The following is a 24,386-nucleotide window of genomic DNA, read 5'->3' as shown; positions in this document are numbered from 1 at the left end:
GATCTAAGCTCATATTCTGAAGACTTTGTGATGCTGTATGAATATTTAACTGTACTCATCTCCCTGATGTGACTCTTGAAGGATATGATAATTCCAATAGAAGAGAATATCTGTAGCTCAGGGTTGAACTATGGAGTCCTTGGTGCTCTCTGAGCTTGGTTGTTTGCTTGCAGACGTTTCATTACTCAACTAGGTAACATTATCAGTGCCTTAGCTATTAAGCTATTAGCTATTAATGACTATTAGCACTGATGTTACTATTAGCACTGATGATGTTACATAGTTGGGTAATGAAATATTTGCAAGCAAACAACCAAGCTCAGAGAGTACCAAGGACTCTGCAGTTATGATAATATTGCTCATTTTCTTAACTACATTCATTGACATAAAGGATTACATTTATTTATTTATTTATTTATTTATTTTCTATCCCACCTTTATTTTCTTTATAAATAACTCAAGGAGGCAAACCTACCAATTACTCCTTCCTCCTCCTATTTTCCCCACAACAGCAACCCTGTGAGGTGAGTTGGGCTAAGAGAGAGTGACTGGCCCAAGGTCACCCAGCTGGCTTTCATGCCTAAGGAGGGACTAGAACTTTCAGTCTCCTGGTTTCTAGCCTGTTGCCTTAACCGCTAGACCAAACTGGCTTTAGTTTCCAAAAAGAACAACAGCAGGAACAACAAACTACTCTGACAGACACTACTGGTTTTAGACTTTTGCTCATATGCACCCCAAAATGGTGAAGAAACCAAAACTATTATTTTCCTCACTAGCAGATTCCTTTATTCTTGTAATCTGCTAGAGTAAATCAACTACATGCTATATCCTGCCATCTTTTCATGTTTACACATTCACATTTACTTAACCACCCTATGCTGCTTTTCACATTTCTTTTGGCTTTTGACTTACATTTTAGATAACCACGCCTATTCATCTTGCTTGCAAGCAATCTAAAATATCCAACCCTACTTACTGGAAATCACATTGCAGAGATGAATGCTATTGTGTAACTGAGGAATCGGGTTCCTCTACTTCACATCTTTGTAAATGAAAGGGGGTGGAGGGGGGACAAAATACCACAGAGCTTTAGTAGGCTTTAAAAGATCCTGAACAATTTTTGTGTAAGGATTTTTAAACAGGAAAAACATTTAACAAAATCTGTGAAGACCCAAGTTAACAAGGATTCCGACATAAAGAGGAGGTAAGGAAAAAAAATGAAGAAACAAACAGGTAAGTTATAAAGGAATTACAATTAGTTTGTGCATTCTTTGTATTTAGCATTTTGGTAATTTACCAAGGGAACTTTATTAGGTAGATTTAAAATACAATAATGAATTGGCATAAGGGCTGCCTCTCTGATCTTCCATATCACTACTTTCGTGTATTATTTTTTATTGAGGAAACATATTTTCAGATTGTTACAAGGCATTTGTTCCTGCCTACCAATTAGTCTAATATGGGAAATCTAATTTCTTCAGTGGAGAAAGGAATAGTGGCTCTGTTTCCTTCTTTATCTTATTTTACTAGTGAGAAGGAAAACCAGTTTGAGATGCCTGCTGTAGCTCTGACAGTCTTTGGAGTGAAACTACAGAGGTGTCCTCCCCCAAAGCATAAAAATAATGTTCTATGTAGACTACAGATGAAGCACCATTCAATATACACCACATTTCACTGTGAAATCAATTAAAGTCAGATATGACGAAGATTAGAGTCACATTTTCAAACAGTTTCTAATGATATATACCACTTTACATGAAGAAGCTAGATGTGATAAACTCCAACGCTTATTGTCAGCTTTCCCTAGATGAGTATCTAGAGCTTCCAAATAATCCAAAGATTATGACCATGTATTAGTGTTTGGGTAAAACAATGTTAGTGCTGGGGCAGACACCACTAGGTAGCGAGGAATTGGAGCTGTTTGTATGCCTTTGCTACCATTAATGGTTGTAGAGATTAATGCAACCCAGATTTGATAGCCCACTTAGTCTCCTTATGTAGAAAACAACATTAGAAACAAATGAGAAGCCATCCTTTCCTCATGCACATATACTTCACAATTTAATTTGATTAATATCTGTTACTTCAGCCCTTTTTAAGTATGCTGTGAAAATAATCCCATGTTAACACTCTTTTTTTTTTCTTTTTAAGAATGTAAACTGGTGGGGATAATTAGCTATTGTATGCTTATGCTAAGAATACATTTTCAATAGCTTATTCAAGTAGCCTACTATGAAAACACTAGCATTACAAAGCAATCAACACTAAGTGTTAATTTGATTTCATAATTAGAATGAATAAATAAATATTAAAAAGCAGCCTGGGAGTCAATATAACTCCATTCTAAATACTGTAATGTTTAGTGAAGCAGATAACAAACAACTATAATAAAAACACACACACACACAAAAAAAAACTCCAAAAAAGCTATGCTCCACAGATGTTAGAAAGGAAATCTAAGAGCAAAACACACCTGGTTTTACTAAAATCCAATCACTATCTACTTCTGAAACTAAAAAGTGTCACTGCTTTGCATGTATATTAATCTTTACACTCATATGGGTCTTCCTAGATGCAATCAGATAATCCATCCTTCACTGAATGGAAGAAACTGAGAATATAAAGGCCAGGTGGATCAGATCAAAAGCTGATCTACTATAGCTTTCTACTCCAACCAGATGCCAGTGGAAAACCCACAAACAAGATCTTATCCCCACTCATGTTCTCTAGTTGGCAGTGACAAACTCTCCCGTGATCTCTCTCTCTCTTTCTCTTTCTCTCTCTCTCTCATGCACACACACATAGACACAGACACACACACACACACACACATATTAATAAGAACTAGAAACCATCAAGAGTCTTATCTATATACTACTAAAAGTGTTGTCTTTGTTTGTAACATTTAACTGGGCAAAACAGTGCATTGTAGGGCAACAATTTTTGAAGCAAGGTATTTCAAATGGGCTAACTTACAGAATGAGTCCAAAATCTGGACCCATGACTCCTGTGGAATAGAAATTTGGCAAATTTTATAACATTTATGACATAAAATTATTATAAAACATTTTATGACATAATACAAAATGTCATAAAACATTTCCTGTGGTCAACTCCTGATGTTTGACTGAGCTATACAGTTCAACACTGGCTACTTTCAAGGCAGATATGTCTCTGAATGTCTCCCTGAATTTTTAGGAACTTTTCTAGTATATTAGAAGCTCTGCCATTGTTGAAGGCACTGAGGAATCTGGTATGGAAATATTTCAGAAACAATGTCCCAATGGGTCACAGGTTGTCTAGTCAACCTTAAATTTCCCTAATCCCCTTTCAAAACTATTCCTGTTGTGACCATCATCACATATGGTGGTAAATACATAAGTTTACTATTCACTGTTTGAATAGCATCTCTGAATCTCTCACCATTAGCTTTGTTAAATGACTATATGGTTTAATCTTTTGAAAAAATAAATTCATGTCTTCTATCATATTCTCTCTCTACAACATTAATCTTTTTTCTAAGCCAAACAGTCAACCACTTTTATCAAATGGGGGTTAATCCGGCCCACTGATCTTTTTATTTATCTTTTTTTCATTTTTACTGTTTTACCACACTGTGATCAGAATTACAAACAGTATTTTAAAGATGGTCCCACCATAGATGTTTATAAAACACCGAGGATTTTATTGTCAATGCCGTACATAACGGAAGTGATGTTCTGGGGATACTCAATCTCTTTGGTTCTCATTGGGTTTGGGGGTTGGGATATTTTTTGCCTGTCAAGCCCCCCCCCCATTTTATGACCTATTTTTGGAACTATGCAAAACTTAGAATTCCCTCAAGGTTGCTACTATCTTCCCTCTAGGGTGCAAAGGTACACAGACAATGTCTCTGTGAAGAAGTACAGAGACAACGTCTTTTTCCCCTCCAGGAAGAAAACAGAAGCTCTGTATGTTATCCTATGCCACTGCTTCATGAACTGACTCAGTCCTGCCATTAGTTCATATCTGGTTTAGACTGGTGAGCTTCAGCATTCTGATTTGAAAGAAAAACAATATTTTGTAAATTAGTAATTGAAATTGACAACTTACTTAGAAATACAAGTCGTGAAAATATGACTTACAGTTCAGTCACATCTTTGGGGACACCTTTTGGGAGGAACCGCAACCCTTTATTACTGCAGCGAACTACAGAGTCCACACAGGTGCATTGGTCTGGACAACGGGGAGAGAAATGACAGCTGTTTTCAGTGTTGCCTACAAAGAAATAGAGAAAGTGCATGAAAATAATGTTAAATCAGATGGGATAAACCTGAGAAAGTTTAGTTCTAACACAGCAACTCACCTCATCTATAATACCCACTATCTACAAATCACCATTATCAGGCTACATTATTAGGTTTCACTTTTTAGTTGTCATCTCAACCTCATACGTTATGTTGCTAGCTTGCCCTTTGGTTTGCACTGTTTCAATTCCTGGACCAATACTGACTGTATGTATCCAGTCATAAGCATTTTAATTTGCAGTAAATTTAGGTGGGTTTGTGTGCATCTATTTATTTATTTATAGCATTTTTCCACTGCCCATCTCAACAATGACTCTGGGCAGTTTACAAGCAAATTTAAAACAGTAAAAAATTAAACATCAATTTAAAAAGATACATTATAAAATGTGAAAAGGTGAAAGGTCCCCTGTGTCATGTCTGACCCTCTGGAGGGACGCCGCTTTCGTGATGTTTTCTTGGCAGACTATAGTGGGGTGGTTTGCCATTGCCTTCCCCAGTCGTCACTTTCCCCAGTCATTTTACCGACCTCAGAACGATGGAAGGCTGAGTCGACCTGAGACGGCTACCCAACTCTAAAATATAAATATGAGATCTAAAACCCAAGATGGTGAGATTGCAGTCTTGATAAAATTCCCTGGGCCACATCAAGGTGCCAGCCATCTCCATGACAAACTATCCCCCCTCCCACCCTAAGTGAGGTGGCACAGCCACGTCTTGAGCCCCTTTCGGAAGGCCAGGAGAGTGGGGGCTTGCCTTCTCTCTGGGGGTAGCTTATTCCAGAGGGCGGGGGCTATGGCAGAGAAGGCCCTCTTCCTGGACCCTGCCAATTGACAATCTCTCATGGACAGGGTCCATAACATGCCCTCTCTGCCTGACTGGGTGGGACAGGTTGATGTGATGGGGGTGAGGTGGTCCCTCAGGTAACCTGAACCCATGCTGTGTAGGGCTTTAAAGGTGATAACCAACACCTTGAATTGGACCCGGAAGCAAACTGGCACCCAATTCAGCTCGCACAGCAAAGGTATTATATGGGCTGTCTTCATCCCATGGCAACGGATGATCTTACCCAGCGGTTTCATGTAGATGTTAAAGAGGAGCAGAGAGAGTACCAAACCCTGTGGCACTCCACAAAGGAGGGGCCATGGGTTGGATCTCTCATTCCCTATCAACACTGACTGGGACCGGCCCTGGAGGAAGGAGGTGAACCAGTGCAAAACCACACCACCACCCCCAACTCCCTGAGCTGACCGAAAAGGATACCATGGTCGGTATCAAAAGCTGCTGAGAGGTCAAGAAGAGCAAGGATGGAAGCACCACCCCCATCCTGCTCCTGCCAGAGATCATCCAAAAGTGTGACCAAAGCTGTTTCTGTCCCATATCCAGGCCTGAAACCCAACTGAAAAGTGTCCAGATAATCCATTTCATCCAGGAGCCTCTGGAGCCACAATGCCACCACTTTCTCAACCACCCTTTTAGGGAAGGTGGGAGACTGGATGAAAATTGTCCAGCATAGTGGGATCCAGTGATGGTTTCTTGAGGAGGGGGTGGACCAGCGCCTCTTTAAAAGCAGCCAGGAACACTCCCTCCACCGAGGATGTATTCACCATTGCCTGGACCCACCCACACATCACCTCCTGAGCTGCCTTCATCAGCCAGGAGGGACAGGGATAATTGACAAGTGGTGGGATTTACAGTCTGGAGAACCCTGTCTACTTCCTCGAGCCCAATGGGGTCAAACCATTCCCAGATAACAGGGTAAGTACATTCCCCAGGCATCTCCACAGGCCATGCCTCACGCTTGGCATCCAACTTGGAATGGATCCGAGTGATTTTATCCTCCAGATGCCCAGAAAACAATTCTGCATGGCCCTGTAGGTGGGTCACTGGGCCCACCTTCCCCAGAAGGGACTATGTATTGTTTGCATGTCAAGAAGAAGGGAAGGGAGATAGACCAATGTCCTTAGGAAACAAAAATTGTCTCCGGTGGGAGAAATGCATAGGAAGATACAATTAATTCAATGTTTTGACTATATGAGTTCTGCTTTAGAAACCAGTAGAAACTCTTTTTATTGCTATTGTTATTTATATTATTGCTAGGAATATTTTGTTTGATTTAGCACTCAAAATATAAATCAGCAATGAGGTACCTATGAGCCTTCCAAAATTATACCCACTGAACTCCTCTAATTTGTATTTTAAAAAAATAAAATATTTTAAAATTAAATAACAAAAATCTCAAAAGTCAAATCTTGTGTGTTCCTGCATGAAAACTTGTGAAGTTTGGGACATTTCAGTTTTCAATATTTACTTACTTACTTTCACCCATGAAATCAAAGACACAATTGCTGTCATCTTGTGACTAACAGCAAAATGTGTGACTATGTTGGAAAAAAATACTGTATTTAAGCTGACCAAAGGAAAAATCCATTTGTGATGGATCATTTACTTGTTGCTGTATTATCCAATTAATATGCAGATCTGAATTATTCTGAAACATTTACCCTGTTTATCCTTTTTGTGAAAAAGAAGAACTTGAAAAATATCCATTTATTTTCTGACATGGTGAACAATTCATTCAGCATGCCAGACTTTCAATATTAATATGATACATTGCTTAATTTTTTAAATTATGATTCTTGTTGTTTTTAACAAGCATAATGAGCATTGAACAACAAGATCAGCTATGCTGGAGAGCTGGAAATCCACATGCATGTGCATAAAGATACCTAATAGTTCAAACATGGGTGTTCATTTGTACAAAGCAGATTTTATAAAACAAATTAAACCTCACAGCTGGAGAGCAAGAGAGTTCCTGCTTCAAAAGTAAGTATTTCGGTTAAGACTATTAAGGCATGATTTCTCCCAAAATTAGCATGTGGGTTCACAACGCACTAGATATAGGGAAATGATGGTATCTAAATATGTCTAGAAATATTTTGCAGAATAATCTTTCAAGGCAGCCATTTAAAACAAAAACAAAAAACTTAAATGTTTCACTATCCAGAGAAGCATCTACTTGCCATTTGGTGATTATTCTTAAAATCATTTTCCTTGTTTCAATTGAACAGGACTTGCAATGCTATAAGACCACAGCTATGGCTTAAGTTTTGAACAGTGACTACAATGCTTGACAGGGCCTAGTAAAATGAACAGACCATAGCATTTTGTTATACTGGCCAAAGTTCTAATTTCCACTGGAAAAGTAATTACAATAAATAACAAGACAAGTAATATTGCAGAAATCAAAGTCTGTGTTTTGTACCCTTTATGTGCAGGAGTTTGGAATATTGGTTCCAAATTTTTCATCTGGAAGGTGTTAAGGCTTTCAATAGAACATGAAGTTAGAATAGCACTCAGATCATTACCAAGCTGGAAGGCTACAGGAATTGATGGGATTTGTACAGAAATATGGCAAGCAAGAGAAGAATTAGTAAAGGTTCTAACTAAACTATGCCAGCAAATCTAGAGAATAATAAAGTAGCCAACAGATCGGAAAAGGTCAGTCCGAATGCCAATTCCAAAGAAAAGAGACTTAACAGAGTATGAAAACTAATGTACAATATCCTTAATATCGAAATAATGCTTAGGATAATCCAGTGCAGATTAGATTCCTACATGGAAAGATGCGAGATGTTCAAGGTAGTGTTAGAAGAGGCTGAAGAAAAAGAGACATTATTGCTGATGCACACTGGTTATCTGAGAAAACAAAATAATACAAAAAAAGTTAATTGATAATCAATGTATCAATGTATATCAATGTAATCAATGATTATGCAAAGGCCTTCAATTGGGTCAACCGTGTCAAGCTGTGAAATGTATTTAGGAAAATGAGAATCCCAGAACATCTCACTGTCCTCATGCAAAACCTATAGCTAGGGCAGGAAGCCACAATGTGAACAAACATGGTGAAACAGATTTGCTCTAGGTTGGCAAATGAGTGAGACAAGGCTGTATACACTCTCCTTGTTTATTCAGACTATATGCTAAATATACTGTATATTGAGAGAGTCTGGATTGGAAGTTGAGTGTGGTTTTAAATTAGAGAAACAAACATCACTAACTTGTGCTATGCTGATGGCACTACTCTGATAACTGAAAATGTAAAAGATTTGCAAGGTCTAGCAATAAAAGTCAAGGACCACAGTGAAAAAAAGGGATTAAGATTAAATCTAAAGAAGGTTGAAAAATAACAACAGGTACAACAACCTACCTTAGAACTAACTATAAAGATACAGAACTGGAGGATAGTTCTACCTTTTCAGATTGATTCAGAGCCCATTAAAATTGGGTGGCTATAACAAATTTGAGTAAATAAATAAATCATCAACAAACTATCAAAGTAACCACAGTCAAGAAATACACCACAGAGTAGCATTTGACTGTGTAGCAGTGAAGGCCTTGGAAAAGAAAATCAGAATTGTGAGGGTAATGATTTTCCCCATGACACTTTATGGAAACGAAAGGTTGATGATGAAGAAGCAGGCTAGAAAGGGTATTGGTGCTTTTGAATGTTGGTATTGTAGAAGACTCCTGAGAATATCATGGATAGCCAAGAAAACAAACAAATGTATCCTAGAATAAATCAATCCAATCTTCTTGCTGGAAGCACTAGTGATCAGGCTTAAATTAACATATTTTGGACACATTATTTAAGACCTAATTCTTCAGAGAAATCTATATTGCTGGGAAAGATACAAAGAAAAAGAGGAGGCCAGCAGCCAAGTGGATGGATTCAATTACAGCAGCGATGAGTGCAATATTGGAAGATCTGAAGGGCCTGTTTGGATAGACCTTGGAGAAGGTCTATCTATGTGGTCACTGAGAGTCAACAGTGACTTGATGGCACAAAATCAATTAATCACTCACAGGCTATTCCCCAAGGGTGGGACTTGAAAGCAGGCCAATGGTTAAAATCTCCTCTCAAATTCCTAGAGTTGCATAAGATGTCAAGGAGATAAATCATTGCCTAAGTTTGTTTCCTACTATCCTCTGGCCATTTTTCCTTGCTGAGGCCTAATGGAGGAAAGCAGTCCTTGTCTCCATGCAGAAAAAAGGAGGACACAATTTCTTTCAGCCTGCATATGGAGAAAAGCTTTGTCTCTGTGCATGCACATGTGCATGCAGGAAGAGATTACTCACCTTCTCTTATATATAAAAATGGCATGCTTTTTCTCTGTCCAGAGTGCCCCTCTCAGGGCTTGGAAATGGAAAATAAAATCTTGCTTCTGTGTAGCAGAACAGAGATACAGCTTATCTTGCCACAAACATTAGCAAAGCAGCATTTTTCAGCTTTGGGAGTAGTGCATCCCAGGCTGGGGTAGGGAAAACGGTGATTTCCAAAATACTGTAGATCAGTGTTTCTCAACCTTGGCAACTTTAAGATGTGTGGACTTCAACTCCCAGAATTCCCCAGCTAGCCATGTTGGCTGGGGAATTCTGGGAGTTGAAGTCTACACATTTTAAAGTTGCCAAGGTTGAGAAACACTGCTATAGATCATAGATAAGCATCTCCAGGTTAATATAGCTTAGAGATAAGAACTGTCCTGGGACATGGGAAAGGGTTGGGCCTCCTGAAGCAGTGTGATGGGTTGCGTGGGGAAATGTCATGAACTACTGTATATGCTTTTTTTTTTACATTTTTCAGAGGTAGAGGTGTATTACAGTTCACAAGATATATCTGATTTTCAAGCTTATTTTTTTATATAATGATGACTATTACGAGCATTGATACCTACTAATGCATTCATGATTTTACTTATTTCTAGATGCTTTATTGTGCTGCCAGATAGACAGAGAGATGAAACACTTCAGAAATTTCACAGAAGATGCTCAAAAAAGAAGATATTAGACTGTCTATTAATATGGGAAATTAAGGAAGGTTAGGGGAAATTAGGCTATGTATCTATATACTTGTGGATATTCCATCAAGGAATCAATCTGAGTGGAAAAGAACAATCTGGGAAATACAAATGCACATGATAGAAGAATTTTAAAATATATTACCAATGTATTTTTGGATCCAGATGGCATTGAACTAGTAATACTACTTTTCTGACTGCTCATGTCTGGCTATTTCAGATATAACAGTTATACTACTGAAATTCTAAGATGGATCTCATTATCAAGTTCTAGAAATGTGCTTACCATCACATGTGAAATCCTGGGTAGCGACATCTTGAATTGGAATCTCCTTTAAGAAGAAGGGTTTCTGGCAACGTGGATTTCCACTGACAATCCTTCTCTTCCTTAACCATTTCCCCAACCATGCCAAGTGGCAATTACAGTTAAATGGATTAGATAGCAAATTACTAGATGAAAAATGAGAAAAAATGCACTGTCAGGTATTTAAGAAATCAACTCATGGATTTTTCAAAAGCTAATTGACATTCAAGTAAGTAACTTTTGGTAATTAATTAATTTTACAATGGAAGCTGCATGCCAGACTGTTTCTTTGTTTCTTTTTTCTCAAGAACAAGACATAAAACAGAAAGGACTGCCCCTGACTAAAATTCTGTTGTTTCTTATCAGGTACTTGGTCAATCTGTAATATATTTAAAAATGGCATGACTTAGCTGTAGCTGAATAATGTCCCTTTGGAACATCTTGCCCCTGGAGGTGAGATTAGGCCCATTGCTCCTAGCCTCTGGAGGGAATTGAAGACCGGGCTCTGCCATCGGGCTTGGGGCAGGGAGGAGAATAATCATACTTGGGGTTGGTTAGTGCCTTGAAGTGCCCCTCCTATGCAAGGATTGAATGAGACCGTAGCCATTGGGATTTTATTATATTTGGTAGTTTTTAAATTGTTTTAGTCTATATTTTATATTGGAATTTTATTGTATAGTTATTGTTTTATGCTGTAAACCACCCAGAGTCCCTCCGTTCGGAGGAGATGGGTGGTGACAAATTCGATAAATAAATAAATAATTCTGTGAACAGGACTTCTTTTGTGTCTGTGTGTGTGTGTATGGGTGAGTGAATGAAAAAAGCAGCAAGGGTGTTCCTTTTGGACTAGGGCAGCAGAGACGGAGTGGCTAAATGTTTATTTCCCCTTTTCTCCAGTTTAAGCACCCCCAAAGTTACTTTTGGAATACAGTGTTGGTACCTATTCATTCATTAATATGTATGTTAAATAATTACTTCAATCACATTAAGAAAGAATGGCATCTTTCAGATCCTTTCTGACTGCAACAGTGTTTTGCTGCTAAAATTGGTAATGCTATATCAAAAGCTTAAGAGAAATGCATCATGAAGTACAGTTTAGAGACATTTAGGGGAGGGACAAACTTTCCAAGTGAAACTCCCCTTAGCAGAGTCCAAGACCAGCTTATGCAGTACATAAATGCATGCAACTTCAAAGACATTTTACTGTCAATGATGACATGGAAGGAATCAGGATACACCCATCCTAAGATGCCAGGATCTAATGGTTATACAAAGATAAGTCGAAATACGTTATATCAGAGCACTCTGCAGGATCCAGTGCCTTTGTCAAAATGATTGGAGCAGCATCACGCTGTAAGCTCCACCCCTTTCATCCATCTGTGAAACATCATGATGCCCATACAAAGGGGACAGAGCTTGTGTTGCATTGGTGTGACACTGCTTTCACCATTTGCCCTCCCCACAGACGCCTCTGCAACATATGAAGGTAGTGTGATGGTCAGTCTCAGAAGCTCCAAAGAATACAAGTTAATCTGATACCTGAATGTTAATGCTCTGTTATTTTTATGTCCATATCATTTTAAAGAGAATATTTTTTAACATCCAGAGTCTCTCCTTACAACAGACAACAATAGTCTAAGAGGGGATGAGGAGCGTGTGCCCCTTCAGGTGTTGCTGCATTACAATTTTGAACAGTCCCAAGAACATGTTCAATGGAGAGGAATGATGGGAACTGTAATTCAACAACATCTGGTGAGTCATAGGTTCCTTACCTCTGGTTCAGTCTTACAATTTTATTTATTTATTTATTCGATTTCTATAGCCACCCATCTCAGCAAGTGACTCTGGGCAGTTTACAACAATAAAACTATAAAACAGTTAAAACAATTACAATACAAAATAAATACAAGATAAATATACAAGGCTGCCAAGTAAGCAATGTATGGATGTTAATATAACCAAGAAACAGGACCATTCACATGCTCTGGGCCCCAGGCCAGGGCACATAGCCAGGTCTTCACAGCCTTACAAAAGGCCAACAGGGTCAGGGACATCCTAATTTCTGGAGGGAGAATGTTCCAGAGGGCAGGCACTATGGAAGAGAAGGCCCGCCTTCTAGTTCCCGCCAACTGACACTCCCTGGCTGACAGGACCTGTAGCATACCCAACCTGCCAGATCGAATTGGATGGGTAGAAACAACAGGGAGAAGGAAGTCCCTCAGGTAACCCAGTCCCAAGCCATGAAGAGCTCTAAAGGTGACAACCAGCACCTTGAATTGCACCCAGAAGCACACCCCCAACCAATGCAGCTCACATAGCAGTGGTGTTATGTGTGTCGAGTATCCGACACCGTTTACTATCTGTGCAGCTGCATTCTGCACCAGTTGAAGCTTCCAAATTTATAGGTATAGGAATTTATAGGTTATACAACCAGCATTGTTTTTACTACCTTTGTATAATCTTTGTATTTAAAAAAAGATAACCTATAACAGATCACTGTTGCATATGGCATATACTGGGACTTCTTTCTCAGAGACTTAGTTGCACCAAAGGGGAGGATTACTGGCAAAATTATGATCAGGAAGGGAAGGATTAAATCAGAGAGAAACAGCTTAAATTCTGTGTGTATGGGGAGGGAGGGGGTAGGGTTGGGAAGGAAGGAAGGGGTAGCTGCTAGTAACATCTTTAAAGTAATGTGCAGTTCAGTTTGGTTATTTTGAAATGTATATAGCAGTTTCTGAAACATAAACTAAAAAGAGATGAGGCATATGACTTGATATATTTTAGTCAATTTAGCTCCAGAGGCTCAAATAGATAACTTCAGTTAAAATAATAGTTTAAGATGAGCTGGGAATGAGGGATGCATATAAATAAATAGTTATTGAAGTTTACTGACATTAAGGCAAAGGCAAACTTATTTTCACAGCAAGATTATGGATCTTCCTGCTACTGGAATACCTAATAGCCAGTGGGATTTAAAGGAATAGGCAATAATAAATGTTATTGTGCAAAACTCAAAGGAACTATTAGATGTCACATTATTATAGAATATCTTACTGTATCTAAGCATGTTGTACAGTGGAAATTTATACTCTTTGGATGATCAGGTGTTTCTCTCATAATAGTCACAGAATTATCACATGACAATAGAGAAATTAAGTTTTCTGAAAAGCAGCTAATTAATTGTGCTTATATTTGAGGTTACAGAACCCCTCCACCCAGGCCTGCAACTAGTGTCTGTGTCACCCAGGGCAAACATGGATTCTGTGCACCCCTCATGGGTTGGTGAGGGAGGTGTTAGCAAGTGTCCTAACAGCCAGGAACCACGCTGAGACAAGGAATAGGTCTCTAGTGTTTTATTACTGCTACATTGGACAGGAAATCCTAACAAACGGAAGAAGCGTGGGAAAACCCAGACAGATAAACCCCAAAAGTCAAGGCGGGTCTGTTCTGTGTCTCTTTGAATGGCTGCTCAGCTCCTCACTACTACGCATGCATTTTCCCCCCTGGATAGGGGCCCCCTCCTGCTCACCATCAGTGCTCATGACAGCAAGTTTTATTATTCTATTATACATTAAATTAATAAAACTGATTTTAAATTCATCATACAAACACTATTTTGTCATTTTGGAGCCCCCCCAGCCTGACGCCTGGAGCACATGCCCCGCCTGTCCCCCCAGTTGTGGCCCTGCCCCCACACCCCCCAAAAGCAATGTTTAACTGTTGCAATCCAGCTGGACTACAATTCTTTGCTACAAATGGCATGTTTGCATTCACGTCTGTGGCAAAGCTCATTAAATTTGGTGAAAATAAATCTAGTATGATTCTGAAGTGAAAAAATGTTCATTCTACAATTTTCAGTGACTTTGTACGCCTTTTATGTGTGGCATACACCACACAACAGATTTGCATATGGTTTGGCATGAACGAAATACCATAAACATCTCAAGGCTGACCCATCACTATCTGCTCTACATACTTTATTCTAACCAAACCAAGAAAAAGGATTAAAGACTCTGCTCTTCCTTCTGCAAATGTTATTGTTAGGATTGTAATCACTTAACTGTTGTTAATGATTATGGCATAGCACACAAAGTCTGTCTAAAGCCCCAATGAAGGGAGTAACTTTAAAAGTCCAGAGAGGCAGGAGGCAGGGAAAATAAATACAAGTTCTGCCAAATTAAAAATTGGAAAGAAATGTGCATCATTCTTAAGTGGCAATTAAAGTAAAGAATGATAAGGCATACAAATGGAACACTTCAAAGACTCTTAATACACAAAGAAAAAGTAAACCAGAACAAAAGCTGTTCGATCTGTGGTAGAGAGATTAGTGAAAGGCCTGAAGGATCTGAGTCATGAAATTAAAATTCAAATGATGCTTGTAATGGGACAGTTATACTATTGCTATGAGCCAGGAAAACTGCTTTGACACATAAAACAACTTTGCTCAATCTATCGAGGATAAGGCCTCAGTGAATATCTCTTTTTCAGCCACACCAAGGACCAAGTGCAAAATGAGCCACAAGCATAAGCATGTGCTGGATTATAACAGTAATTCCTGTTATACCTGTTAAGGGAAAAGGGGAATGCCGAACATGGTGATGACCATACCCTTTTGGCCATCTTGGGAAAAAAGAAACACCTTCGCAAGCAAAAATGAAGGCATTTGTTCATCCTTTCAAAAACCAGGACCCTTAATCTTAATTCCAAGAATCTATCCACAAAAAAATGCATCAGGTGTAGTAGTTAATAATACCTGTACTAGGAAGTTCTCACCCAATTTGGACATTGCCTCTGCTAGGATACCCTTTAAAGCAGTGTTTTTCAAATTGGGCAACTTTAAGATATGTGCACTTCAACTCCCAAAATTCATGCTTGCTAGGGAATTCTGGGAGTTGAAGTCCACACATCTTAAAGTTGCCCAGTTTGAAAAACACTGCTTTAAAGTCTTCTCCTTCTCACTGTTAGGCCTGATAGCTGCAACATGAGAACAAGAATACCAATCTTCCTTTAAAATCTCCCTTTACTGTGAAAATTATTAAGGCAACATGCATGAAGCTCTGGGATATTTTCCAGCACTAAATTATGATACCAATTTTGGGAGGGAGGTTTCACATAATTAAAATAAAGCAGTAAAAGTAAAGTAAATGCAAGATTTTAAGTGATAAAAGATTACTTACATTGTAGATAAAGAAACAAGTGTATTGAAGGCTCCTGGGGTTATTGTAGTAATGCGATTGTCATACAGAGAGAGTAACCTTACTGAGCTCAGTCCCGTAAATGTGTCATTGTTTACACAACTGATCATGTTGCTTCTGAGCATCCTGAAAGGATTCAAACCTAAAATTAGAGTTACTTAATTGAAGTTGGAGAGGGGGCAGGGAAAAACAGAAAAAGGGAAGTACTACATGGGACAAGGCAACCAAAAGAAGCATGTGCTGCTTAGGAGTTGGCCAGTGTAGCCAGATGTCCTTGAACATGTAAAATAGGGTGGCTTGGAGATACAAGAGGGTCTTCTATTTTTCACTCAAATATAAGATGACTTTAGCCATTTCAGGAATTATTAAATTATGAGTAATCAACACATGAACAATTCCTTTAAGTTCCCTCACCCCATCCCACATTGCTTAAATGAGGTTGGTCTGCAGAAGAAAAGCTTTCATGTGCAGTCTTTCATATGTACTCTGACTTCCATGCAACTGTTTGCTCTCATCTTTTCCTCCAATACTATGGAGATATGATTTCCATGCAAGAGATATCCTAGTTGCTGGAAACAATTCATCAAAAGATTTAAAACACCAAAAATTACGTATGTCATAGCTTATATGTAAAAAAGAACAAGAAAAGAAAAAATCATTATTTTTAATTTTCTTAGCAGCAACATGGAAGTGGTTTTCCACTGCTTCCTTCTGGAAAGTAGTTTGACTTCTCAGTCTAGCCTACTGCCCTGTGATTTCGGGTGATGTCTGATCCAAGTACTAACCAGATCTGACTCTGCTTTGCTTTCCATGATCAGAAAGTTTAGCTAGGTGCTCCCATCTAGTTCAATTCATATGTGAATATGAACTATTCTTAATATATATCTTCATGTTAATGATACGCTTTATTTCTTGATTTGTTGGTTCCCCCCCCCCCTCTGCACTGCAGAAAATCACATTGTCTGAGTTGGGCAGCCGTATAAATGCAGTCAAAGAATCAATCAGACAAAGCTAATTTATATTTAATGCACTGAACACTTGACCCAGGATGAAAAAAAAATCTTACTTCTGAAGAAAAGGGCACTCTGAACACAAATAGAGATAGTTTCATTTGTGCTGAAAGGTGATATTCAAGATTGTCAGAAATTCAACCCAGGAAATAATTACAGAGGAGTTTTTAATAATCCATTCAATTAATTTGGAGAAGTAGATGATATATATAATTTCCTTCTTCATTCCCAATCATTTCCCTGTCACAGCATCTGTTATTAAACAACCACAACACAGTGTTCCTTCTCTCCTCTCTTCCCCACATCTAAAAGAGCAAACAGGCTTTATACATACAGCGTCTTGAGCCCTGTGAGACCTCTAAACATTCGTCCGTGCACAGATTCCAGCTGATTCCCTGTCAACATCAGTTCCTGCACTCCCGCTGCCCCATCAAAAGTGCCTTCACGGATCTCTTTGATCTTGTTATTACTTAAATTTCTGAAAGAGGAAATAGATTCACAGGCAGCATTATTTGACATATGTTTTCTGTAAGATAAACACAAGCATGTTTGCACTGGCAACAAAGGGGTGAACAATAGCTAAAATAATGGAACCAATTTAATTTCCAGGGCTATGATGAAATCTGAATTGCAGTATTTCACTTTTCTTCCCCCAGGAAAGAGACTTTGGTGATCTATTTCTGATTTCTCAGAGAATTTCTTTTTGAGAATTTCTTTTTAATTTCTCTTGGTGGTGTTTTGAGCCTCCTTTATTGACGGAAGTGGTGGGAGGTGCTACTGTATTGCTGCTAGTGTTTGTTACAGAACTATCCATCACCCTGCAGACTCCATGTCTGCCCACACCTCTTAATCTGAAAAGCCCCATGGGTGGAGTTTCCTTATAAGGCCTTTTTTGGGATTTAAGTGAAAGGTGGAGAACAAAGCAGGGCTACAGTTTGTTGAAGAAAAGATTGTACAAGGTATAGATGAGGCATGTGAATTGTTCAGACTGAAATGTGGAAGCAGTGCAAAGAACTGTTATCACTAGTACTGTTGAAGTAAAAGTAATTAAAAACCCACATAATAATACTTCCATCACTTGTCTACACACAAAAAATGCCATATTCTACCTATGAGACTTTTTCTGAATTTTTATTCTTTGAAATAAATTCAAAAGTACATTCTCACTCATTAAGTTAAATAAGAATTGGTAGACAAAAACAAAACAAAACAAAATAAAAACCACCCACTGCCAAAAACAAAAAGGATTTTGGGGGGGGGGGGGGTGCATGGCACTAGTATTTTCTGCTTCAAAATTGTCATTCATGTTGAATTCTTGCCACACTTCTGAATATTTCATTTTTTAAAAAAATAATCACATTTCTGTCCATTGTTCCTATGATTTCTGGCATATCAGTTTCAGAACAACTGCAGTACGAGGCATCAGTGTGCCAGCAGAGTATCCAACTTCTTCACACTTTTTTAAAATTATGACATCCGCTTTTATTTTAAAATGCTATAAAAATTGCATTTTTAAAATCTGTTCATTCGTGTCCAATTCTTGAAGACTGTCTGAACAAGTCCCTGCAGTTTTCTTGGCAAGATTTCAGAAGTGGTTTGCCAATGCCTCCTTCCTAGGGCTAAGAGAGAGTGACTAGCCCAAGGTCACCCAGCTGGCTTTGTGCCTAAGGTGGGACTAGAACTTCCAGTCTTCCAGTTTCTAGCCTGATGCCTTAATCATTAGACCAAACTAGCTCTCATAGTTGCAGTAGGATACCTGAAATTTGATTGCATATAGGAAGCCATAAAATCTATTAACATTTAACCCCAGTTTTATCTGCTATTCAGTAAATAATGCTTAGGATCCTTTTATTGTATTTGTTTTGCTTTTGCATACCCACTACATTCCATTCCAACAGTAGACTCCTAGTCATTCCACATTCAAAGAAATGAGCTTGCATTAATTTATTTGTGATGTAATCCTACTAAAGAAGACATTATCATGGTTAAGGGAGAGACTTACACTGTTTAAAGATGGACTGGCTGAATTAGTACTACTACTAATTTATTAACAACAATAATTTATATTGTTGTTATAGTGTTTTAAATATTTTATTATATTCTAGACATTTTTACTGTATTTTAGCCTGTTGTATGCCAATGCAAGTCTTGAAGATTCACTGGCCTAGAAATTTGATAAAGTTAATGAATACTTGTATAGCAACACTTATTATATTATTTTTTATTGTTTTACAGTCTGAGATAAACCAACAAACACTAGAATGTTCTAGTGTTTGTTGGTTTATCTCAGACTGCAACAATAAAAAAAAATGATGTAAAACCATGTATCAAGGAGAGTGGTTTTAGCCTATAAAGGGAAGCCCTCATGCCTCCCTCTCAGTTCTGGTTTTTTGTCATTTTCACCAAGTCTGGTCTTGTCCATAACTAAATAAAATCATCATCATCATCATCATCATCATCATATTTCTAAATGCTATGCTAAAACAAATCTTGCCCCATAATTTAAACCTTAAAAGATAAAAAAGAAAGGATGGGAATATTTCAGAAAGACAACTGTACTAAGAAAGCTTATTGGCAAACATGTGGGAGAAGACATGTGATGTTTAAAGTATGAGCCTATAAGCTGAAGAAAGAACCATTTGTCAGCAGGATAGCTCTGGTTTATACATCATATAAGATCTATTTACTGCAATAGTCATCGCTGGGCAAAAAGTAATTTGGAAGACTGAGGTTAGGCTTGTATGAGTAACTGATAGCCTGTTTTCTGTTTTCTGTTTCCTGTTTCCTGCTTCCTGTTTCCTGAACAGCAGAGCCAGCCTGACTGCACACCTTGTGACCCACCACCTTTCTTGCTGTCTGAATCAATAACAAACTAAAGCAGTGGCAACAATAAAGCACAAAACCAACCACGATCATATGAGCTCTTTTAAAGTGACTTCACGCATGTCATTGGTAACCATAGTGAGATTTGCCTTTATGTTTAATGTCAGGAACAGCTCAGGAAGAATTTTATGACAGAAGATTTTCATTTGGTATGAACTGTTGTCTGATGAAAAATGAAGTTAAGCATCTCTTTCTGAATCCTAAGATTATAAGAGTTGCTTTTGTGATTATCCTGCCTTTTTGTCTAATAATGAACACCCCTAAAGGTTATTCCTATCTTGGCCTTTCAAAAACATAGTCAGGTTCTCTGAATCACTTTCAAAGAAAGAGATGTGTGCAAATATATATTACAAATTGTCATATTTACCTTAAAGGAAAATGATTCTGAATTTAAAACAACCAGTCACTATACCCATAGCAAAAAGCTAGACAGGGAAACCCCCCCACACACACACAAAAAAAAAACTCCTAATCAGCTTCTATTACTGTATTCTGAGGGAAAAAAAAGTTGTCCTTTCAGATTAAGTATAACCTGGGAAACCCATAGACTGGTGAACTTCAAAATTACTTCAAAATTCATGCACCTTTGTCCATGTAGACTACAAGCCTATTTTCTAAATAAGCCTACAAAATTTATTTGCCTGTAAAAACAAGCATGCAAGCAAACAAACAAATCCCGCTCACCTCCCCCCGCAAAACTTTATAGCTAGCTGGATTGAAAGCAATGTGTCATTAACAGAATAATGTATTTTTGTGATGCTTTCCTTGGTAGTGTTCAATCTCTTGTCTGCCAATTCACTCTCTTGTCTGAATGTTATTCTGTGTACTCATCTGGTCCTGAGAAGGGGCACATGCAATGTTTTACCCAAGAGCTTATGCAAACAGAAGAACACTTATGTATTAGGGTTAGTTTTCTTGCACAGTTTCCCCCATTCTGCAAGAAATCTGCCTCCCACATACAGAAGTATTCTATTAGGAGAACGGACTCTCTGGATCCAAGCCAACCTCAGGGTTTTCTTATTACATTCTCAGTCTGTAGTATTCATGTAAAAAGTTCCAAATCAATCATATAAATGTAATTGCTGCCACATTGTCAGCCTTCCCAGGTAGACCAGACAGGAAACCAGATGAGCTAATTCTATTTTATTGTAAGGCTACATTAACAGGATCTTGCAAGTCTGAAAGTACAATTTTCCCATTGTCACCTTTACAGCGCAATAACTTAGGGTGGGTCCCTCCTGACCCTCTTGCTCTGCCCACTATGCAGCTGTGGGCTATGCTCCCTCTTATCTGACTGTTCCCTAGGCGGCCTCTCTTCGCTCAGTTTCCCTAGGTTATTCCCACATACCAATACACATACTGAACTCAAACTAGCTTTAGATGAACTGGAATGTCAAAAGCCAATAGCAAATTGCATCTAGTAGCAGTGAACACAAAAAACAGACTAAAGTATTTGGTGGCTGCAACAGGCTGAGATGCTTATACTGATAGCCTTTCAGCTGAGTGGCTTTGGTGTTGATAACATAAGTAGAAAACTTTCCTCCAAACAGTCATGAATAGTTTTACATCAATATACCAGTGTCAGGGCAGGTAATGTGATAAGGTGGAAACTTTTAATTGGTCCTAATTGTAAATTCTGCCAATATTTTGTCACATGGAAGATTTTTGCCCCTAAGTTCATGAAATATTCTCATATGCTAGCAAGCACCATGGGAGTTTAGTAGTCAGATATTCTTTTCTTCCTAATATGCCCAATTCACATTCATTACAGGGAAGCATCTAATGGCTTTTCAGTATTCATGATGAGCTATCATGTAAATTTGTACCAAGGGACTTCTTAAAAGGAGACACAGTTGACCCTGAAATCAATTGTGTCAGTGAATCCTTTGGTGCTGCTTAAACACATGACTTATTGACAGAACAGACAAAGGATCTAAATGAATGCTGTCTGCCAATATATACTTTTATAGCATATCAAACATATTTTAAGGTGTCTTATTAAAGTGACTTGTCTCCTTTGTACTTAATTTTCACAAACATTGGGAAGTTCATATGTTGCCATAGTAAAAAATGAAAGGCTAATTTTATCACAGGAACAACATCAGTATTTGAAACCATAGAACAAAGAAGTCCATGATGGCACACCTAATATGGTACTTTCTTCTCCAGAAAGCTGCAGCTTTAGGCTTTCTCTCTGCTAACTGTAATAAGAACTGGGTGACTGAGTTGGGAATGCCTGCAAGCACAGCTCTGTCTCCTTTAAAGGGGAAAGACATGAGGTGAATAAGACTGAGGACAGCCAACCTTGTAGGTGTTCTTCCTGAACTACCTGCCCTGATTGTTGTGCCTCCTAATGCCACTCTGAAATGGACAAAATTGCATAAGCAGCCTTCATCCATATGGTATAAGGAGGGCAGCCAACACTTGGATGAAAGTGTTCTCTTGGGCATATGCCTTCTCCTACAGAGAAAGGTGCACAGTGGATGAACCCACACAGGAGCTGTCTGTGCAGTAAGGTGAGATGTAGATCGACAGCTCCCTGCCTTATCCTGCATCTGTGCTTCTATAGATGATGTCAGTCCTTCCCTTCCTTAAGCATTTCCTCCTATCATCATCTAGTCCACCCAGGCAAGTAGGGAATGGAATTGGTCTCTGGACCAGGTCCAATTCCCCACTCCTTGCCCACAGAATATTTACTTATTTACTATAGTTTTATAGTGCTTTATTTCCCAAGGGTTCATGGCAGTCTTTAAAATCAGAACACATTAAAATAACTCAGTAAACTGACATGATCGGTTAACCAATCACATATAACATCATATATCAGTAATAAAATTAAAACAAATATAAATAGATATCCAATGAGCAAATTATGTTTTCAAAATATTCCTGGAGATTAGGAGCCAAAGCATCATCCTGATCTCCAGTGAGAGGCTGTTCCAAAAGATGGATGCTATCACAGAAAAACACTCATTTCTCATTCTCCCCAAAATACCAGCAGAGGAGGAATACATAGCATGCCTGTTCAAAAAGAGCATATAGGGTGGGTAGGATTCTTTGGAAACAGACAGTCCTGCACACATACCTGGGTGCCAAACCATGTAGGGTTTTGTAAGTCAATACCAGCACACTGAAGCCTATTGTCCTGTTCAGACTATGCAACCAGGCAGAGTAATATCAAGAAATACTCTTTATTAGTAACTATTTACAATAAGTAAGTCCTTGAAGTACAAAGAACTGGGTTTGACAAGCCCAACTGGGCCAAAACGAGGCAGTGGAACAGGACCTCCTAACAGAAATTGGGAGAGTGGAAGAGACTTGAATGCAAGGTGCTGCTGAAGCTGAGGACTCAGGTCTTGAACTGGAACAGTACTTGAGTTGCTCTGGCACTGGAGCACTGGGTGGGCTGAAGACCCACGTCAGACTGGAAGCTGGTAGCTGGAATCTCGAAGCAAGACTACAAACTGGACATGAGGCTGGATTCATCTAGAAACTCTGGACTAGGTTGGAGACTTGGAGAAAGACTGGAACTCGAAGCAAAACTAGACTCGGCTGGAAACCCTGGAATAGGCTGGATTCTCTGGACTGGATACTTGGAGCAAGGCTGGGAACTCAGAGCAAGGCTAGACTCGGCTGGAAGCCCTGGCCTGGGCTGGATTCTCTGGACTGGAGACTTGAAGCAAGGTTGGAAACTCGAAGCAAGACTAAACTGGAACATGGGTTCACAAAGAGATAGGTGTGAAAGTCCTGAGCAAGGCTGGGCCCCCAAAGGACAGTTGGACTGCACTGAAGGCACGTTGTAGGACTGAGAAGCAAAGGAGCAAAGAAGCTGTGCAGGAGATCGCAGAGTTGCAAGGCTGGATGCAAAGCTGAGACCGCTGGGCAGGGTGGATACAGAATCCTCGATGGCAGCAAAGGCAGGATTCAAGTCCTCTTCAGAGTGGAGCAAAGGTGCTGATTCCTCTTCGGCAACAGACGCCGTGTCCGATGCAGGTAGGGACTCTTCCGCTGAAGCTGCAGGCTTGGAGGATTGGTTGTCTCCGGCAGCTTGCTCTTTGCGCATCTGCCTTTTATGTCAATCTTTCGCACGCCTGGACCCTTCTGCAGCCAATTCGGCTGCCTTCTCCTTTGGGCAATTTTCTGCCCATCACTGGTGTGTGCTGATTGGAGGATTCAAATCCTCCACTGAATCTTGGCCAATCAGCACCTTAGGTTCTTCCCGCGCTGCTGACTCATCTTCTAGTTTTGGTTTCCCGGTTTCTATTTCCTCCTCTGACTCAGAAGGAGTTTCGCTTTCTGAGTCAGAGGCAGGCTTGACTCTGACACCTATTGGCATTCAGTGCAGCATGCAACAGCACAAGTGTTACATAAGTAGCAGCTCTTACCCACCAATATGTGAACTGCTACATTTTGGACTAACTACAGCTTTCAAATAGTCTTCAGAGGTTGCACTGTGTGTGTGTGTGTGGGTGGGTGGGTGTGTTGGCAATCACTCATAGCCGAGTAAGATTGTCTTCCAAGATTAAACTCTTAACGGTGGATCCATGAATGGCTGTAAAGGCCAATTCTGGATCCACACAACCTCCCACAATGAGGGCATAAATTTCCAGGTGGAAGACGGTCATGATGTGGATTTGCTTGGCGTGCCTTCCTCTTAGCTCACTTCTCCTTTTTACCCTGTACTCGTGCTTCTTCAAAGTCTGTAGCACCTTTAATAAGGGCTGACCTCCAATTTAAACACTCATGAGTTAGGACTTCCCAGTTCTTAGTGCCAATATTAATATTAAACTTTTAAAACTTTTTAAAATTAGCTTTGAGAACATCTTTGAATCTCTTTTGCTGTCCAC

General features: G+C 39.1%; 1 protein-coding gene across 1 annotated transcript in view; it reads right to left on the bottom strand.

The window, feature by feature from the left end:
- The window catches only part of SLIT3 (slit guidance ligand 3), a 561,750-nt gene that overhangs the window by 121,785 nt on the left and 415,579 nt on the right, over window positions 1-24,386 (bottom strand). Inside the window, exons 17-20 of the mRNA XM_063292455.1 lie at window positions 16,991-17,134; window positions 15,629-15,772; window positions 10,431-10,594; window positions 4,125-4,257 (exon numbers count right to left, since the gene is read on the bottom strand). Of these exons, the coding sequence (XP_063148525.1) occupies window positions 4,125-4,257; window positions 10,431-10,594; window positions 15,629-15,772; window positions 16,991-17,134 (585 nt within the window). The remainder of the gene's footprint in view (window positions 1-4,124; window positions 4,258-10,430; window positions 10,595-15,628; window positions 15,773-16,990; window positions 17,135-24,386) is intronic.

The sequence above is a fragment of the Candoia aspera genome, chromosome 2, assembly GCF_035149785.1.
Source record: "Candoia aspera isolate rCanAsp1 chromosome 2, rCanAsp1.hap2, whole genome shotgun sequence".
NCBI classification, from domain to species: Eukaryota; Metazoa; Chordata; class Lepidosauria; order Squamata; family Boidae; genus Candoia; species Candoia aspera.
Note: the sequence above shows the minus strand (reverse complement) of the source record. Positions and strands in the feature narration are given on the sequence as shown.